We start from the raw sequence: 19,237 nt of genomic DNA, 5'->3' as shown, positions 1-19,237 counted from the left end.
TGGATGGATGGATGGATGGATGGATGGATGGATGGATGGATGGATGGATGGATGGATGGATGGATGGATGGGTGGATGGATGAATGGATGGATGCATGGATGGATGGATGGATGGATGGATGGGTGGATGGATGGGTGGATGGATGCATGCATGGATGGATGGATGGATGGATGGATGGATGGATGGATGGATGGATGGATGGATGGATGGATGGGTGGATGGATGGATGGGTGGATGAATGGATGGATGCATGGATGGATGGATGGATGGATGGATGGATGGATGGATGGATGGATGGATGGGTGGGTGGATGGATGGATGCATGCATGCATGCATGGATGCATGGATGGATGGATGGATGGATGGATGAATGCATGGATGGATGGATGGATGGATGGATGGATGGATGGATGGATGGATGGATGGATGGATGGATGAATGAATGAATGAATGAATGAATGAATGAATGAATGAATGAATGAATGAATGAATGAATGAATGAATGAATGAATGAATGAATGAATGAATGAATGAATGAATGAATGAATGAATGAATGAATGAGTGGGTGGGTGGGTGGGTGGGTGGGTGGGTGGATGGATGAAAATGATTGAATAACATTGAAGCTTTCTGTGTTTTCTGCACTGAAGTGTACTGTGTGTGGTGTGTGTGTCACTTTATTGTTAGTGATTCAACAAAATAGTGTGTGAGCGACCAGAATGAAAGATATGACATGTTAGCTCACTAATATGACCAATCTCATCCCCCTCAGGCCATGAAGGTGGTGTCCAAGAAGAAGCTGATGAAGCAGTATGGATTTCCACGTACGTGTCACACGGTTGGACCTTGACACATTCAACATACTGCTTAGGTCACTGCTCCTCTGGAGCTCAGGTGGTGGCTTCCATGCCTGCATTCCTGGTACCTCCCAAACGAGAAAAAACATGTCGCTTTGGATAAAAGTGTCTGCTAAATTATATATTATTATTATTACTATTAATATTATAATTATTATTAATATTATAATTATTACTCTTATGGGGCGGCAGGGTAGCCTAGTGGTTAGAGCGTTGGACTAGTAACCGGAAGGTTGCAAGTTCAAATCCCCGAGCTGACAAGGTACAAATCTGTTAATTGTATTATTATTATTAAATACAGCTCAATAGGCCATCCATTTCCATATTTGAAAACGCAGGTCATTTACAGTGTCAACGTTTACAAGGATGACATGTATTATACCATGCATGACCTGTCCTGAACAGAATTAGCATATGCATGTTGTGTTGCGACAAGCATAGGGGCGGCAGGGTAGCCTAGTGGTTAGAGTGAAGGGGTGGCAGGGTAGCCTAGTGGTTAGACTGTATGGGCGGCAGGGTAGCCTAGTGGTTAGAGTGGAGGGGCGGCAGGGTAGCCTAGTGGTTAGAGTGTAGGGGCGGCAGGGTAGCCTAGTGGTTAGAGTGGAGGGGCGGCAGTGTAGCCTAGTGGTTAGAGTGGAGGGGCGGCAGGGTAGCCTAGTGGTTAGAGTGGAGGGCGGCAGGGTAGCCTAGTGGTTAGAGTGGAGGGGGCAGGGGGTAGCTAGTGGTTAGAGTGGAGGGGCGGCAGGGTAGCCTAGTGGTTAGAGTGGAGGGGCGGCAGGGTAGCCTAGTGGTTAGAGTGGAGGGGCGGGTTAGACAGGGCGGCAGGTAGCCTAGTGGTTAGAGTGTAGGGGCGGCAGGGTAGCCTAGTGGTTAGAGTGGAGGGGCGGCAGGGTAGCCTAGTGGTTAGAGTGGAGGGGCGGCAGGGTAGCCTAGTGGTTAGAGTGGAGGGGCGGCAGGGTAGCCTAGTGGTTAGAGTGGAGGGGCGGCAGGGTAGCCTAGTGGTTAGAGTGAAGGGGTGGCAGGGTAAGCTAGTGGTTAGATTGTGTGACTAGTAACCGGAAGGTTGCGAGTTCAAACCCCCGAGCTGACAAGGTACAAATCTGTCGTTCTGCCCCTGAACAGGCAGTTAACCCACTGTTCCTAGGCCGTCATTGAAAATACGAATTTGTTCTTAACTGACTTGCCTAGTTAAATAAAAGGTTAAAAAAATAATAATGATTCGCCGCAGAACACTGATTTAAATGCACTCATGACTATATTCTGTGACCTAAATTACAATCTGTTTGTCTGAAGTGCCTTTTGAAAGCCTAACACTGTAAGATCAATTTGCATAACTTAGCTAGCCATGTTGGCAATGGAACAGATGATGCCCAGCTGACCCATATTGCAATTTATAATGGAACGTTTTTGGATTGCGTAAACAAGAATTGTATGATGGTGTGGACGCAGGGCTGTGTTACAAACAAATATTATAAGGGTGCTTGCTTCAGTTCCTCAATGGCAAAGCTAGTAGAGCTTAAAAAACACTTTACAGTGTCATAATAGTGCATTGAAATGAGGTTTTTGTCCAATTAGCAACACTAGTTAGAGTTCTAACTCAAACCCACAGTTTGGAGAGGTGTCTGGTCACTTAGCAACACTAGTTAGAGTTCTAACTCAAACCCACAGTTTGGAGAGGTGTCTGGTCACTTAGCAACACCAGTTAGACCTCTCACTCAAACCCACAGTTTGGAGAGGTGTCTGGTCACTTAGCAACACCAGTTAGAGATCTAACTCAAACCCATAGTTTGGAGAGGTGTCTGGTCACTTAGCAACACCAGTTAGACCTCTCACTCAAACCCACAGTTTGGAGAGGTGTCTGGTCACTTAGCAACACCAGTTAGACCTCTCACTCAAACCCACAGTTTGGAGAGGTGTCTGGTCACTTAGCAACACCAGTTAGACCTCTCACTCAAACCCACAGTTTGGAGAGGTGTTTGGTCACTTAGCAACACCAGTTAGACCTCTCACTCAAACCCACAGTTTGGAGAGGTGTCTGGTCACTTAGCAACACCAGTTAGAGTTCTAACTCAAACCCACAGTTTGGAGAGGTGTCTGGTCACTTAGCAACACCAGTTAGACCTCTCACTCAAACCCACAGTTTGGAGAGGTGTTTGGTTACTTAGCAACACTAGTTAGACCTCTCACTCAAACCCACAGTTTGGAGAGGTGTCTGGTCACTTAGCAACACCAGTTAGAGTTCTAACTCAAACCCACAGTTTGGAGAGGTGTTTGGTTACTTAGCAACACTAGTTAGACCGCTCACTCAAACCCACAGTTTGGAGAGGTGTTTGGTTACTTAGCAACACTAGTTAGACCTCTCACTCAAACCCACAGTTTGGAGAGGTGTCTGGTCACTTAGCAACACCAGTTAGAGTTCTAACTCAAACCCACAGTTTGGAGAGGTGTTTGGTTACTTAGCAACACTAGTTAGACCTCTCACTCAAACCCACAGTTTGGAGAGGTGTTTGGTCACTTAGCAACACTAGTTAGACCGCTCACTGAAACCCACAGTTTGGAGAGGTGTTTGGTCACTTAGCAACACTAGTTAGACCTCTCACTCAAACCCACAGTTTGGAGAGGTGTTTGGTCACTTAGCAACACTAGTTAGACCGCTCACTCAAACCCACAGTTTGGAGAGGTGTTTGGTCACTTAGCAACACCAGTTAGAGTTCTAACTCAAACCCACAGTTTGGAGAGGTGTTTGGTCACTTAGCAACACCAGTTAGACCGTCTAACTCAAACCCACAGTTTGGAGAGGTGTTTGGTTACTTAGCAACACTAGTTAGACCTCTCACTCAAACCCACAGTTTTTGTAGGTGTTTGCACTAGCAACACTAGTTAGATTATATTGCAAACCCAACAGTTTGGAGAGGTGTTTGGTCATTAGCAACACTAGTTAGACCTTCACTGAAACCCACAGTTTGGAGTTGTCTGTATTATAACACCAGTTAGACCGTACTCAAACCCATGTTTGGAGTTTTGTCACTTATAACACCAGTTAGACCTCTCACTGAAACCCTTGTCATAGTTTTGTATTATATTGCACTACTCCAACATGTGTTTTGTAGTATATTGCACCTACTCCAACATGTGTTTTGTATTATATTGCACTACTCCAACATGTGTTTTGTATTATATTGCACTACTCCAACATGTGTTTTGTATTATATTGCACCTACTCCAACATGTGTTTTGTATTATATTGCACCTACTCCAACATGTGTTTTGTATTATATTGCACTACTCCAACATGTGTTTTGTATTATATTGCACTACTCCAACATGTGTTTTGTATTATATTGCACTACTCCAACATGTGTTTTGTATTATATTGCACTACTCCAACATGTGTTTTGTATTATATTGCACTACTCCAACATGTGTTTTGTATTATATTGCACTACTCCAACATGTGTTTTGTATTATATTGCACTACTCCAACATGTGTTTTGTATTATATTGCACTACTCCAACATGTGTTTTGTATTATATTGCACCTACTCCAACATGTGTTTTGTATTATATTGCACTACTCCAACATGTGTTTTGTATTATATTGCACTACTCCAACATGTGTTTTGTATTATATTGCACTACTCCAACATGTGTTTTGTATTACCTACTCCAACATGTATTGCACCTACTCCAACATGTCATTTGTATTATATTGCACTACTCCAACATGTGTTTTGTATTATATTGCACCTACTCCAACATGTGTTTTGTATTATATTGCACCTACTCCAACATGTGTTTTGTATTATATTGCACTACTCCAACATGTGTTTTGTATTATATTGCACTACTCCAACATGTGTTTTGTATTATATTGCACTACTCCAACATGTGTTTTGTATTATATTGCACTACTCCAACATGTGTTTTGTAGTATATTGCACCTACTCCAACATGTGTTTTGTATTATATTGCACTACTCCAACATGTGTTTTGTATTATATTGCACTACTCCAACATGTCATTGAATATTCTCATTGTGTTACTGAATGCATCCAGAGTATTTTCATTATTGACAATATGTTGTGAAAAGTACAGGAAATGTCAAATTCACATAAATTCAACAGTGTTTTGGATTCAGTCTTGTGTCAGATGAACTGATGTGTCCTCACCTTTTGGTCTGATCATTTCCTCATAATGTCCATAGTGTTTTCTTAACCATGGTCGTGCGTATGCTTTTTATGCTTTAAAATATATATATATATATTTGACCATTATTTAACTAGGCAAGTCAGTTTAGAACAAATTCTTATTTACGTTGACGGCTTACCGCGGAACGGTCGGTTAACTGCCTTCGATTCAGCAACCTTTCGGTTACTGGCCCACCGCTCTAACCACTAGGCTATCTGCCTCCTCTACACTCTAACCACTAGGCTATCTGCCTCCTCTACACTCTAACCACTAGGCTATCTGCCTCCCCTACACTCTAACCACTAGGCTATCTGCCTCCTCTACACTCTAACCACTAGGCTATCTGCCTCCCCTACACTCTAACCACTAGGCTATCTGCCTCCTCTACACTCTAACCACTAGGCTATCTGCCTCCCCTACACTCTAACCACTAGGCTATCTGCCTCCTCTACACTCTAACCACTAGGCTATCTGCCTCCTCTACACTCTAACCACTATCCTCTACTAACCACTAGGCTACTCCTCTACACTCTAACCACTAGGCTACCTACCTCCTCTACACTCTAACCACTAGGCTACCTGCCTCCCACTCCTACACTCTAACCACCACTAGGCTACCTACCTCCTCTACACTCTAACCACTAGGCTACCTACCTCCTCTACACTCTAACCACTAGGCTACCTGCCTCCTCTACACTCTAACCACTAGGCTACCTACCTCCTCTACACTCTAACCACTAGGCTACCTACCTCCTCTACACTCTAACCACTAGGCTACCTACCTCCTCTACACTCTAACCACTAGGCTACCTACCTCCTCTACACTCTAACCACTAGGCTACCTGCCTCCTCTACACTCTAACCACTAGGCTACCTACCTCCTCTACACTCTAACCACTAGGCTACCTGCCTCCTCTACACTCTAACCACTAGGCTACCTACCTCCTCTACACTCTAACCACTAGGCTACCTGCCACCTCTACACTCTAACCACTAGGCTACCTACCTCCTCTACACTCTAACCACTAGGCTACCTGCCTCCTCTACACTCTAACCACTAGGCTACCTACCTCCTCTACACTCTAACCACTAGGCTACCTGCCTCCTCTACACTCTAACCACTAGGCTACCTGCCTCCTCTCCACTCTAACCACTAGGCTACCTACCTCCTCTACACTCTAACCACTAGGCTACCTACCTCCTCTACACTCTAACCACTAGGCTACCTGCCTCCTCTACACTCTAACCACTAGGCTACCTACCTCCTCTACACTCTAACCACTAGGCTACCTGCCTCCTCTACACTCTAACCACTAGGCTACCTGCCTCCTCTACACTCTAACCACTAGGCTACCTGCCTCCTCTACACTCTAACCACTAGGCTACCTGCCTCCTCTACACTCTAACCACTAGGCTACCTGCCTCCTCTACACTCTAACCACTAGGCTACCTGCCACCCCCATTTATAGTTCTTCTATTAGAAACATTTCAATTTGGTTCTGTCCATTTCCATGAGCGTAAAGGGTTAAAGAGTGAAATAGTTCAGCCAATGGATAAGATGGGAGAGGAATCCAGGCTTTGGTTAAGATTCCCTGTCACTGTTTCTAAACGCTAATATTTTAGCATTTGTGGCGCAAATCCCATTCAAATCATGGGACTGATATTAGCGTTTTTCGCACACATCATGTCGAAATCCAATGAAAGTATCTAAAAAATGGATTGAATTGTATTACATTTAATTGAATTGTCTAAAATTGCAGCTGACCTGAGGTTTGGGGTTGTTGGTTCCCTGCAGGTCGCCCCCCTCCGAGAGGTCCCAAGGCTGCAGTCCAGGGGGAGCAGCCCAAAGTCCTAGGCCCCCTGGAGAGGGTGTACCAGGAGATCGCCATCCTCAAGAAGCTGGACCATCTCAACATAGTCAAACTGGTGGAGGTGAGAGGAGAGCCTACCTCACTGTGTCTCTGATCAAGAAACCATAGGCCAAGTTTCAGTCTGTTTCACTGTGTCCAACGTCTGTGTTTGTACCCGGTTAAAGAAACAATATTTCATTTCATTGTTATTTATTTAGCACAGGTAGTTCACTAGGTAAGCTCAAACGTAAGGCCAAAGAAGTGAGAGTAGAGTCTGTTTCACGGTGTCTGTCTCTAGAAAAGAAACCAGCAAGGAGAATGTGAAGTGGAATCTTAAAGCAATTTAATTGACCTAAGAGGCCATGACAAATATACACTTTAAGCTTCACCCAGCAAGACAACACTTTCATTGATAGGTGTTACTGTAGAAATCACCACCACAACAGAACTACAAAGAATGTCCATTTACCAGACATCAGCTACAGGCTTTTCATTTACCACACAGTGTCATATATTGAGGGGAAGGCTGAAGGAGCGATGCTTATTTGGAGAGGAGACAGACGAAAAGGAATCGGGAGCTGTTTGGGTTGCATGCTAAGCCTTGATGCTGCTAACCTCATCATACCTCCACAGAGTACACAGCATGGACAACCTGGTTGTGTTCACAGTATATATATATATATATATATATATATATCCTATATATACACAGTATATATATATATATATATATATATATATATATATATATATATATCCTATATATACACAGTATATAAATATATATATATATATATATTCCCTATATATACACAGTATATATATATATATTCCCTATATACACACAGTATATATATATATATATATTCCCTATATACACAGTATATATATATTCCCTATATATACACAGTATATATATATACATATATTCCCTATATACACTGTATATATATATATATATATATATATATATATATATATTCCCTATATATACACAGTATATATATTTATATTCCCTATATACACAGTATATACATATACATATATATTCCTATATATACACAGTATATATATATATATATATATATATATATATATATATATATATACACAGTATATATATATATATGTTCCCTATATACACAGTATATATATATATATTCCCTATATATACGCAGTATATATATATATATATTCCCTATATACACAGTATATATATATATTCCCTATATATACGCAGTATATATATATATCCTATATATACACAGTATATATATATATATTCCCTATATATACACAGTATATATATATTCCCTTTATACACAGTATATATATATATATATATATATATTCCCTATATATACTGTGTATATATATATAAATGTTCCCTATATATACACATTATATATATATATATTCCCTTTATACACAGTATATATATATATATATATATATATATATATATATTCCCTATATATACACAGTATATATATATATATATATATTCCCTATATACACAGTATATATATATTCCCTATATATACACAGTATATATATATATATATATATATATTCCCTATATACACAGTATATATATATATATTCCCTATATATACACAGTATATATATATTCCCTTTATACACAGTATATATATATATATATATATATATATATATGTTCCCTATATATATATATATATATATATATATATATATATATATTCCTTTATATACAGTATATATATATATATATATATAAATATATATATATTCCCTATATACACTGTATATATATATATATATATATATCCTATATATACACAGTATATATATTTATCCTATATATACACAGTATATATATATATATATATATTCCCTATATATATATATATATATATATATATTCCACAGTATATATATATATATATATATATTCCTATATATACACAGTATATATATATATATTCCCTATATATACACAGTATACAGTATATATATATATATATATATATTCCCTATATATACACAGTATATAGCCTAGTAGTTAGAGCGTTGGACTTGGAACCGAAAGGTTGCAAGTTCGAATCCCTGAGCTGACAAGGTACAAACAAATATGTCGTTCTGCCCCTGAACAGGCAGTTAATCCACTGTCCCTAGACCGTCACTGTAAATACGAATTTGTTCTTAACTTTTTTTTAAAGGCACAGTGTAGTGCACTAGTTTCTGAAGGCATGGTGTAGTGCACTAGTTTCTAAAGGCATGGTGTAGTGCACTAGTTTCTGAAGGCATGGTGTAGTGCACTAGTTTCTGAAGGCATGGTGTAGTGCACTAGTTTCTGAAGGCATGGTGTAGTGCACTAGTTTCTGAAGGCACGGTGTAGTGCACTAGTTTCTGAAGGCATGGTGTAGTGCACTGGTTTCTGAAGGCATGGTGTAGTGCACTAGTTTCTGAAGGCATGGTGTAGTGCACTAGTTTCTGAAGGCATGGTGTAGTGCACTGGTTTCTGAAGGCATGGTGTAGGCCTGTTTCTGAAGGCACGGTGTAGTGCACTAGTTTCACTGGTGTCACAAGGCACGGTGTAGTGCACTGTTTCTGAAGGCATGGTGTAGTGCACTAGTTTCTGAAGGCATGGTGTAGTGCACTGGTTTCTGACATGGTGTAGTGCATGGTTTCATTTAGTTTCTAAAGGCATTTTCTAAAGGCATGGTGTAGTGCACTATTTCTGAAGGCACGGTGTAGTGCACTAGTTTCTGGCACGGTGTAACTGGGCATGGTGTAGTGCACTGTTTCTGAAGGCACGGTTTCTGTAGTGCACTGGTTTCTGAAGGCATGGTGTAGTGCACTGGTTTCTGAAGGCATGGTGTAGTGCACTAGTTTCTAAAGGCATGGTGTAGTGCACTAGTTTCTGAAGGCATGGTGTAGTGCACTAGTTTCTAAAGGCATGGTGTAGTGCACTAGTTTCTGAGGGCATGGTGTAGTGCACTAGTTTCTAAAGGCATGGTGTAGTGCACTTTAAGGCATGGTGTAGTGCACTAGTTTCTAAAGGCATGGTGTAGTGCACTGGTTTCTAAAGGCAAGTTTCTGAAGGCACGGTAGTTTCTGAGGGCATGGTGTAGTGCACTAGTTTCTGAAGGCATGGTGTAGTGCACTAGTTTCTGAGGGCATGGTGTAGTGCACTAGTTTCTAAAGGCACAGTGTAGTGCACTAGTTTCTGAGGGCAAGTTTCTAAAGGCACGGTGTAGTCACTATTTCTGAAGGCATGGTGTAGTGCACTGGTTTCTGAGGGCATGGTGTAGTGCACTCAACTGAAGGCATGGTGTAGTGCACTGGTTTCTAAAGGCATGGTGTAGTGCACTGGTTTCTAAAGGCACGGTGTAGTGCACTGGTTTCTGAAGGCACGGTGTAGTGCACTATTTCGAAAGGCACGGTGTAGTGCACTGGTTTCTAAAGGCACGGTGTTGTGCACTAGTTTCTGAAGGCACGGTGTAGTGCACTGGTTTCTGAAGGCAGTGCACTGGTTTCTGAAGGCATGGTGTAGTGCACTGGTTTCTGAAGGCACGGTGTAGTGCACTAGTTTCTGAAGGCATGGTGTAGTGCACTAGTTTCTGAAGGCATGGTGTAGTGCACTGGTTTCTGAAGGCATGGTGTAGTGCACTAGTTTCTGAAGGCATGGTGTAGTGCACTAGTTTCTGAAGGCATGGTGTAGTGCACTGGTTTCTGAAGGCATGGTGTAGTGCACTGGTTTCTGAAGGCATGGTGTAGTGCACTGTTTCTAAAGGCATGGTGTAGCACTAGTTTCTAAAGGCACGGTGTAGTGCACTGGTTTCTGAAGGCATGGTGTAGTGCACTGGTTTCTAAAGGCAGGTGTAGTGCACTAGTTTCTAAAGGCATGGTGTAACTGGTTTCTAGGTGTAGTGCACTAGTTTCTGAAGGCATATGTAGTGCACTGGTTTCTGAAGGCACGGTAGTGCACTAGTTTCTAAAGGCATGGTGTAGTGCACTGGTTTCTAAAGGCACGGTGTAGTGCACTAGTTTCTGAAGGCACGGTGTAGTGCACTGGTTTCTAAAGGCATGGTGTAGTGCACTAGTTTCTGAAGGCATGGTGTAGTGCACTGGTTTCTGAAGGCACGGTAGTTTCTAAAGGCATGGTGTAGTGCACTGGTTTCTGAAGGCACGGTGTAGTGCACTAGTTTCTGAAGGCACGGTGTAGTGCACTGGTTTCTGAAGGCACGGTGTAGTGCACTAGTTTCTAAAGGCATGGTGTAGTGCACTAGTTTCTGAGGGCATGGTGTAGTGCACTAGTTTCTACGGTGTAGTGCACTAGTTTCTGAGGGCATGGTGTAGTGCACTAGTTTCTGAAGGCATGGTGTAGTGCACTGGTTTCTGAGGGCATGGTGTAGTGCACTAGTTTCTGAGGGCATGGTGTAGTGCACTAGTTTCTGAAGGCATGGTGTAGTGTACTGGTTTCTAAAGGCACGGTGTAGTACTAGTTTCTGAAGGTACGGTGTAGTGCACTGGTTTCTAAAGGCATGGTGTAGTGCACTAGTTTCTGAAGGCATGGTGTAGTGCACTAGTTTCTGAAGGTACGGTGTAGTGCACTAGTTTCTGAAGGCACGGTGTAGTGCACTAGTTTCTAAAGGCGCGGTGTAGTGCACTGGTTTCTAAAGGCACGGTGTAGTGCACTAGTTTCTGAAGGCATGGTGTAGTGCACTGGTTTCTGAAGGCATGGTGTAGTGCACTGGTTTCTGGTGTAGTGCATGGTGGTGTAGTGCACTAGTTTCTAAAGGCATGGTGTAGTGCACTAGTTTCTAAAGGCATGGTGTAGTGCACTGGTTTCTAAAGGCATGGTGTAGTGCACTAGTTTCTGAGGGCATGGTGTAGTGCACTAGTTTCTAAAGGCATGGTGTAGTGCACTAGTTTCTGAAGGCATGGTGTAGTGCACTAGTTTCTAAAGGCATGGTGTAGTGCACTAGTTTCTGAGGGCATGGTGTAGTGCACTAGTTTCTAAAGGCATGGTGTAGTGCACTAGTTTCTGAGGGCATGGTGTAGTGCACTAGTTTCTAAAGGCATGGTGTAGTGCACTAGTTTCTGAGGGCATGGTGTAGTGCACTAGTTTCTAAAGGCATGGTGTAGTGCACTAGTTTCTGAAGGCATGGTGTAGTGCACTAGTTTCTAAAGGCATGGTGTAGTGCACTAGTTTCTAAAGGCATGGTGTAGTGCACTGGTTTCTAAAGGCACGGTGTAGTGCACTAGTTTCTGAAGGCACGGTGTAGTGCACTAGTTTCTGAAGGCACGGTGTAGTGCACTGGTTTCTGAAGGCACGGTGTAGTGCACTGGTTTCTAAAGGCACGGTGTAGTGCACTAGTTTCTGAAGGCACGGTGTAGTGCACTAGTTTCTGAGGGCATGGTGTAGTGCACTAGTTTCTAAAGGCATGGTGTAGTGCACTAGTTTCTGAGGGCATGGTGTAGTGCACTAGTTTCTAAAGGCACAGTGTAGTGCACTAGTTTCTGAGGGCATGGTGTAGTGCACTAGTTTCTAAAGGCACGGTGTAGTGCACTAGTTTCTGAAGGCATGGTGTAGTGCACTGGTTTCTGAGGGCATGGTGTAGTGCACTAGTTTCTGAAGGCATGGTGTAGTGTACTGGTTTCTAAAGGCATGGTGTAGTGCACTGGTTTCTAAAGGCACGGTGTAGTGCACTAGTTTCTGAAGGCACGGTGTAGTGCACTAGTTTCTAAAGGCACGGTGTAGTGCACTGGTTTCTAAAGGCACGGTGTTGTGCACTAGTTTCTGAAGGCACGGTGTAGTGCACTGGTTTCTGAAGGCACGGTGTAGTGCACTGGTTTCTGAAGGCACGGTGTAGTGCACTGGTTTCTGAAGGCACGGTGTAGTGCACTGGTTTCTAAAGGCACGGTGTAGTGCACTAGTTGCTGAAGGCACGGTGTAGTGCACTGGTTTCTGAAGGCACGGTGTAGTGCACTAGTTTCTAAAGGCATGGTGTAGTGCACTAGTTTCTGAAGGCATGGTGTAGTGCACTGGTTTCTGAAGGCACGGTGTAGTGCACTAGTGTCTGAAGGCATGGTGTAGTGCACTAGTTTCTAAAGGCATGGTGTAGTGCACTGGTTTCTAAAGGCACGGTGTAGTGCACTGGTTTCTGAAGGCACGGTGTAGTGCACTGGTTTCTAAAGGCACGGTGTAGTGCACTAGTTTCTAAAGGCACGGTGTAGTGCACTGGTTTCTAAAGGCACGGTGTAGTGCACTAGTTTCTGAAGGCACGGTGTAGTGCACTGGTTTCTGAAGGCACGGTGTAGTGCACTAGTTTCTAAAGGCATGGTGTAGTGCACTGGTTTCTAAAGGCACGGTGTAGTGCACTAGTTTCTAAAGGCACGATGTAGTGCACTGGTTTCTAAAGGCATGGTGTAGTGCACTAGTTTCTGAAGGCACGGTGTAGTGCACTGGTTTCTGAAGGCACGGTGTAGTGCACTAGTTTCTAAAGGCATGGTGTAGTGCACTGGTTTCTAAAGGCACGGTGTAGTGCACTAGTTTCTGAAGGCACGGTGTAGTGCACTGGTTTCTGAAGGCACGGTGTAGTGCACTAGTTTCTAAAGGCATGGTGTAGTGCACTAGTTTCTGAGGGCATGGTGTAGTGCACTAGTTTCTAAAGGCACGGTGTAGTGCACTAGTTTCTGAGGGCATGGTGTAGTGCACTAGTTTCTGAAGGCATGGTGTAGTGCACTGGTTTCTGAGGGCATGGTGTAGTGCACTAGTTTCTGAGGGCATGGTGTAGTGCACTAGTTTCTGAAGGCATGGTGTAGTGCACTAGTTTCTGAAGGCATGGTGTAGTGTACTGGTTTCTAAAGGCACGGTGTAGTGCACTAGTTTCTGAAGGTACGGTGTAGTGCACTGGTTTCTAAAGGCATGGTGTAGTGCACTAGTTTCTGAAGGCATGGTGTAGTGCACTAGTTTCTGAAGGTACGGTGTAGTGCACTAGTTTCTGAAGGCACGGTGTAGTGCACTAGTTTCTAAAGGCGCGGTGTAGTGCACTGGTTTCTAAAGGCACGGTGTAGTGCACTAGTTTCTGAAGGCATGGTGTAGTGCACTGGTTTCTGAAGGCATGGTGTAGTGCACTGGTTTCTGAAGGCATGGTGTAGTGCACTAGTTTCTAAAGGCATGGTGTAGTGCACTAGTTTCTAAAGGCATGGTGTAGTGCACTGGTTTCTAAAGGCATGGTGTAGTGCACTAGTTTCTGAGGGCATGGTGTAGTGCACTAGTTTCTAAAGGCATGGTGTAGTGCACTAGTTTCTAAAGGCATGGTGTAGTGCACTAGTTTCTAAAGGCATGGTGTAGTGCACTAGTTTCTGAGAGCATGGTGTAGTGCACTAGTTTCTGAGGGCATGGTGTAGTGCACTAGTTTCTAAAGGCATGGTGTAGTGCACTAGTTTCTGAGGGCATGGTGTAGTGCACTAGTTTCTAAAGGCATGGTGTAGTGCACTAGTTTCTGAGGGCATGGTGTAGTGCACTAGTTTCTAAAGGCACGGTGTAGTGCACTAGTTTCTGAGGGCATGGTGTAGTGCACTAGTTTCTAAAGGCATGGTGTAGTGCACTGGTTTCTAAAGGCACGGTGTAGTGCACTAGTTTCTGAAGGCACGGTGTAGTGCACTAGTTTCTGAAGGCACGGTGTAGTGCACTGGTTTCTGAAGGCACGGTGTAGTGCACTGGTTTCTAAAGGCACGGTGTAGTGCACTGGTTTCTAAAGGCACGGTGTAGTGCACTGGTTTCTGAAGGCACGGTGTAGTGCACTAGTTTCTAAAGGCATGGTGTAGTGCACTAGTTTCTGAGGGCATGGTGTAGTGCACTAGTTTCTAAAGGCATGGTGTAGTGCACTAGTTTCTGAGGGCATGGTGTAGTGCACTAGTTTCTAAAGGCACGGTGTAGTGCACTAGTTTCTGAGGGCATGGTGTAGTGCACTAGTTTCTAAAGGCACGGTGTAGTGCACTGGTTTCTGAGGGCATGGTGTAGTGCACTAGTTTCTGAAGGCATGGTGTAGTGTACTGGTTTCTAAAGGCATGGTGTAGTGCACTGGTTTCTAAAGGCACGGTGTAGTGCACTAGTTTCTGAAGGCACGGTGTAGTTCACTAGTTTCTGAAGGCATGGTGTAGTGCACTGGTTTCTGAGGGCACGGTGTAGTGCACTAGTTTCTGAAGGCATGGTGTAGTTCACTAGTTTCTGAAGGCACGGTGTAGTGCACTGGTTTCTAAAGGCACGGTGTAGTGCACTAGTTTCTAAAGGCACGGTGTAGTGCACTGGTTTCTAAAGGCACGGTGTAGTGCACTAGTTTCTGAAGGCACGGTGTAGTGCACTGGTTTCTGAGGGCATGGTGTAGTGCACTAGTTTCTGAAGGCACGGTGTAGTGCACTAGTTTCTAAAGGCATGGTGTAGTGCACTAGTTTCTGAAGGCACGGTGTAGTGCACTAGTTTCTAAAGGCATGGTGTAGTGCACTGGTTTCTAAAGGCACGGTGTAGTGCACTAGTTTCTAAAGGCACGGTGTAGTGCACTGGTTTCTGAGGGCATGGTGTAGTGCACTAGTTTCTAAAGGCACGGTGTAGTGCACTAGTTTCTGAGGGCATGGTGTAGTGCACTAGTTTCTGAAGGTGTGTAGTGCACTGGTTTCTAAAGGCATGGTGTAGTGCTGTTTCTGAAGGCATGGTGTAGTGCACTAGTTTCTGGTTTCTGTTTCTGAAGGCATGGTGTAGTGCACTGGTTTCTAAAGGCACAGTGTAGTTCACTAGTGTCTGAAGGCACGGTGTAGTGCACTAGTGTCTGAAGGCACGGTGTAGTGCACTAGTTTCTGAAGGCACGGTGTAGTGCACTGGTTTCTGAAGGCATGGTGTAGTGCACGAGTTTCTGAAGGCACGGTGTAGTGCACTAGTTTCTGAAGGCATGGTGTAGTGCACTAGTTTCTGAAGGCACGGTGTAGTGCACTAGTTTCTGAAGGCATGGTGTAGTGCACTAGTTTCTGAGGGCACGGTGTAGTGCACTAGTTTCTGAGGGCACGGTGTAGTGCACTAGTTTCTGAGGGCACGGTGTAGTTCACTACAGTCAAAATACGTGTAATATAGGGGAAAGAGTACCATTTTGGGATGTGACCAATCACTGCGCTGCTAACCACAGTGGCTTATGTGAAGGAGATGTATATTTAGGAGAGACGTAGGAGAGACAGAGGAGAGACGTAGGAGAGACGGACAGAACGCCCCGCTTATGCACTCGTCTCCCCAGTGACATCATCAGAGTGCTCTTCAATCACTGGCAGACGGTGGAGGGGGGGGGGGGGCTCATCAAGGCCTGATGGAGGGCCGGGTGGGTGGGTGGAGGGCATCGAGAGGCCTGGAGTCAGTAGGAGGTATCATGCCAGCCAGTCATAATGAGTTACAGTGAAAGGAGGAGAGGGTGGAGGCGCCAAGATGGAGATGGGATGGAGTCAGTGGGTGGCCATGGGTACCTCTGGGGCTCCCAGCATCACTGTACCAGTCAGTTATAATAAGTTACAGTGAGAGTGGAGCTCTTCTCTTAGTGTTTCACTCTACAGCCTCATCCCAGAGCAACCAGCCACTCCCACTCCTCCTGTCCTCCTCTCTCCATCTCCTCCTGTCCTCCTGTCCTCCTCTCTTCATCTCCTCCTGTCCTCCTCTCTCATTGGGGCGGCAGCGTAGCCTAGTGGTTAGAGCGTTGGACTAGTAACCGGAAGGTTGCGAGTTCAAACACCCGAGCTGACAAGGTACAAATCTGTCGTTCTGCCCCTGAACAGGCAGTTAACCCACTGTTCCCAGGCCGTCATTGAAAATGAGAATATGTTCTTAACCGACTTGCCTGGTTAAATCAAGGTTAAAAAAAATAAAAATAATAATCACCTCCTGTCCTCCTCTCTCCATCTCCTCCTGTCCTCCTCTCTCCATCTCCTCCTGTCCTCCTCTCTTCATCTCCTCCTGTCCTCCTCTCTCCGTCTCCTCCTGTCCTCCTCTCTCCATCTCCTCCTGTCCTCCTCTCTCCATCTCCTCCTGTCCTCCTCTCTCCATCTCCTCCTGTCCTCCTCTCTCCTCCTGTCCTCCTCTCTTCATCTCCTCCTGTCCTCCTCTCTTCATCTCCTCCTGTCCTCCTCTCTTCATCTCCTCCTGTCCTCCTCTCTGCATCTCCTCCTGTCCTCCTCTCTCCATCTCCTCCTGTCCTCCTCTCTTCATCTCCTCCTGTCCTCCTCTGCCCATCTCCTCCTGTCCTCCTCTCTTCATCTCCTCCTGTCCTCCTCTCTCCATCTCCTCCTGTCCTCCTCTCTCCATCTCCTCCTGTCCTCCTCTCTTCATCTCCTCCTGTCCTCCTCTCTCCGTCTCCTCCTGTCCTCCTCTCTTCATCTCCTCCTGTCCTCCTCTCTCCATCTCCTCCTGTCCTCCTCTCTTCATCTCCTCCTGTCCTCCTCTCTTCATCTCCTCCTGTCCTCCTCTCTCCATCTCCTCCTGTCCTCCTCCTCTCCCCATCTCCTCATCTCCTCCTGTCCTCCTCTATTCTCCATTCATTCCCAATTCAAAGCTCATTATGTAAAGTACCTACTGGGCTTGGGTGGGGCGCTGGGATGAGATCATATTCATTGTGCCTCTCCAATTCACAGTGAAATGTTCTTATTATGCCTCAGAACTGTTCTCTTGTTATAAAAGAGTATCAGCTAGAGGGAAAATGTAAAACGTAAAGTGGCAATTACATTTGTCACAGATGGTTAGTAGCTAAGATAATACAGTACACGTTAGATATTAATATCCTCCTCAATTCAAACTCAATTCAAACTGGCATCTAAGATCCTCTTGAGTGTGCTTTAAAGGCCAATGAATACTCGCTATGCTGCTGCTGTATTCTCCGGTGTATTCTCCGGTGTTACGGTAATACCTATACTGTAGGTCCAGTGGTTTTATGTTCCACCTGATAATTAAATGTACCCATGTGGTTTCCCAGGCCTAAATCATTTCCTGATTTACAAAAAAATGAATGAAAAAAATGTGAACTGGCCTTAAGTTCCAAGTAGGGTGTATTATAAAACTGGTTGTTTGGGATCCGAGATGCTGATTGGACGAGCAGCGTAGCAACCATTTTGTTTAGAACTGATGACCAGTCCTTTTTGCAAAGCAACTATGCAAAAAAATAACTCAAGATTGGGTCGCATCTGTAGAAACAAAATAGCTAACAATCAGATTTTTTGTCCAGAACATATCTTCTGATGGAATAATTCAATTGTTTTAATTTACTTGTCAAAAATAACATTTTAATGAAAATATGTCATTTATTGTAATTTTAATATGTTGTTATTGTAATATGTTGTAATTCATTGTAATTTTAATAACAGTTTTCATAAAAGCAGTAAATCACGGTGGGCCGAACAACGCTATTTACCCACGTCTGCCTCTTATGCTTAATAATATTATGGGATGTATCGTGTTATTATTGTTGCAGGTGTTGGATGATCCTGCAGAGGACAACCTTCACATGGGTATGTACCTTCACACTCTTTATCTGGACTGTAAATCGACCTGTTAGTGGGCCCTGAGCAGTTGACACAGCTGACTCCATATGAAAACGCTAGACTACAGGATGCAGGGAGATAAGTCTCTCGACCACGCACACTTAGGGAAAAAAAAAAACGTTTTTCTTCATAAGAGAACCCTTTTTTTGGTTTCAGGTAGAACCCTTTAGTGGTGAAAGGGTTCCACTTGGAACCAAAACAATAGTTATTTTCAGAGGGACGGTTGAAGAACCCTTGACCCTTGAACCCTATGATTCTAGGTAGCATCTTGTTTTCTAAAGCGTGTGTCACCTCTTCAACGTATATAGACTATGGTTGGATTCCCTCCATCAGTATCAGTAGACATGGCAGGAGAGAGGCTGAGTTAAGGCATCACACCTCCTAATCTACTATAGGTAATTATGGCTATTGGTTAATGAAATGAAAAGGTGTTGTACCTGACAGTGTTAGTGTCAGTTAGACTACAACCAATTGTGCTCAACAGTATACAGCACTACAATGTCTTTGACAGATATAGACTGATGCATGTATCATCTCTCTCTCTCTCTCTCTCTCTCTCTCTCTCTCTCTCTCTCTCTCTCTCTCTCTCTCTCTCTCTCTCTCTCTCTCTCTCTCTCTCTCTCTCTCTCTATCCTGAAGTGTTTGATTTGATGCCAAAAGGGTGAGTAGCCTAGGGCATGTTGTGTCCTTTTTTTCATCAATAATTGAAGCCCGAACCCTCATCCTCCTTTTCCTCTCTCTCTCTGTCTCTCTCTCTCTCTCTGTCTCTCTCTCTCTGTCTCTC

The 19,237-nt window shown here is 43.9% G+C and overlaps 1 protein-coding gene and 1 long non-coding RNA gene across 17 annotated transcripts in view; one reads left to right on the top strand and one right to left on the bottom strand.

The window, feature by feature from the left end:
• LOC127933056 (uncharacterized) overlaps positions 1–6,496 on the bottom strand; it is a 42,775-nt gene extending 36,279 nt beyond the window's left edge. For 10 of the 15 annotated variants that reach the window (XR_008147056.1, XR_008147059.1, XR_008147063.1 and 7 more), the window contains exons 1-2: positions 6,211–6,495; positions 5,859–6,178 (exon numbers count right to left, since the gene is read on the bottom strand). This is a non-coding gene — a long non-coding RNA (uncharacterized LOC127933056). Of the gene's footprint in view, positions 1–5,858; positions 6,179–6,210 lie in introns of all 15 variants that reach the window. The other 5 variants (XR_008147066.1, XR_008147065.1, XR_008147052.1 and 2 more) reach the window with 5 other exon arrangements.
• The window catches only part of LOC127933054 (calcium/calmodulin-dependent protein kinase kinase 1-like), a 257,072-nt gene that overhangs the window by 95,648 nt on the left and 142,187 nt on the right, over positions 1–19,237 (top strand). For both annotated transcript variants that reach the window (XM_052529356.1, XM_052529355.1), the window contains exons 5-8: positions 772–823; positions 6,840–6,976; positions 18,384–18,420; positions 19,093–19,114. In XM_052529356.1, the coding sequence (XP_052385316.1) occupies positions 772–823; positions 6,840–6,976; positions 18,384–18,420; positions 19,093–19,114 (248 nt within the window). The remainder of the gene's footprint in view (positions 1–771; positions 824–6,839; positions 6,977–18,383; positions 18,421–19,092; positions 19,115–19,237) is intronic.

Source organism: Oncorhynchus keta, chromosome 11 (genome assembly GCF_023373465.1).
Source record: "Oncorhynchus keta strain PuntledgeMale-10-30-2019 chromosome 11, Oket_V2, whole genome shotgun sequence".
In the NCBI taxonomy this organism is placed as follows: Eukaryota; Metazoa; Chordata; class Actinopteri; order Salmoniformes; family Salmonidae; genus Oncorhynchus; species Oncorhynchus keta.
Note: the sequence above shows the minus strand (reverse complement) of the source record. Positions and strands in the feature narration are given on the sequence as shown.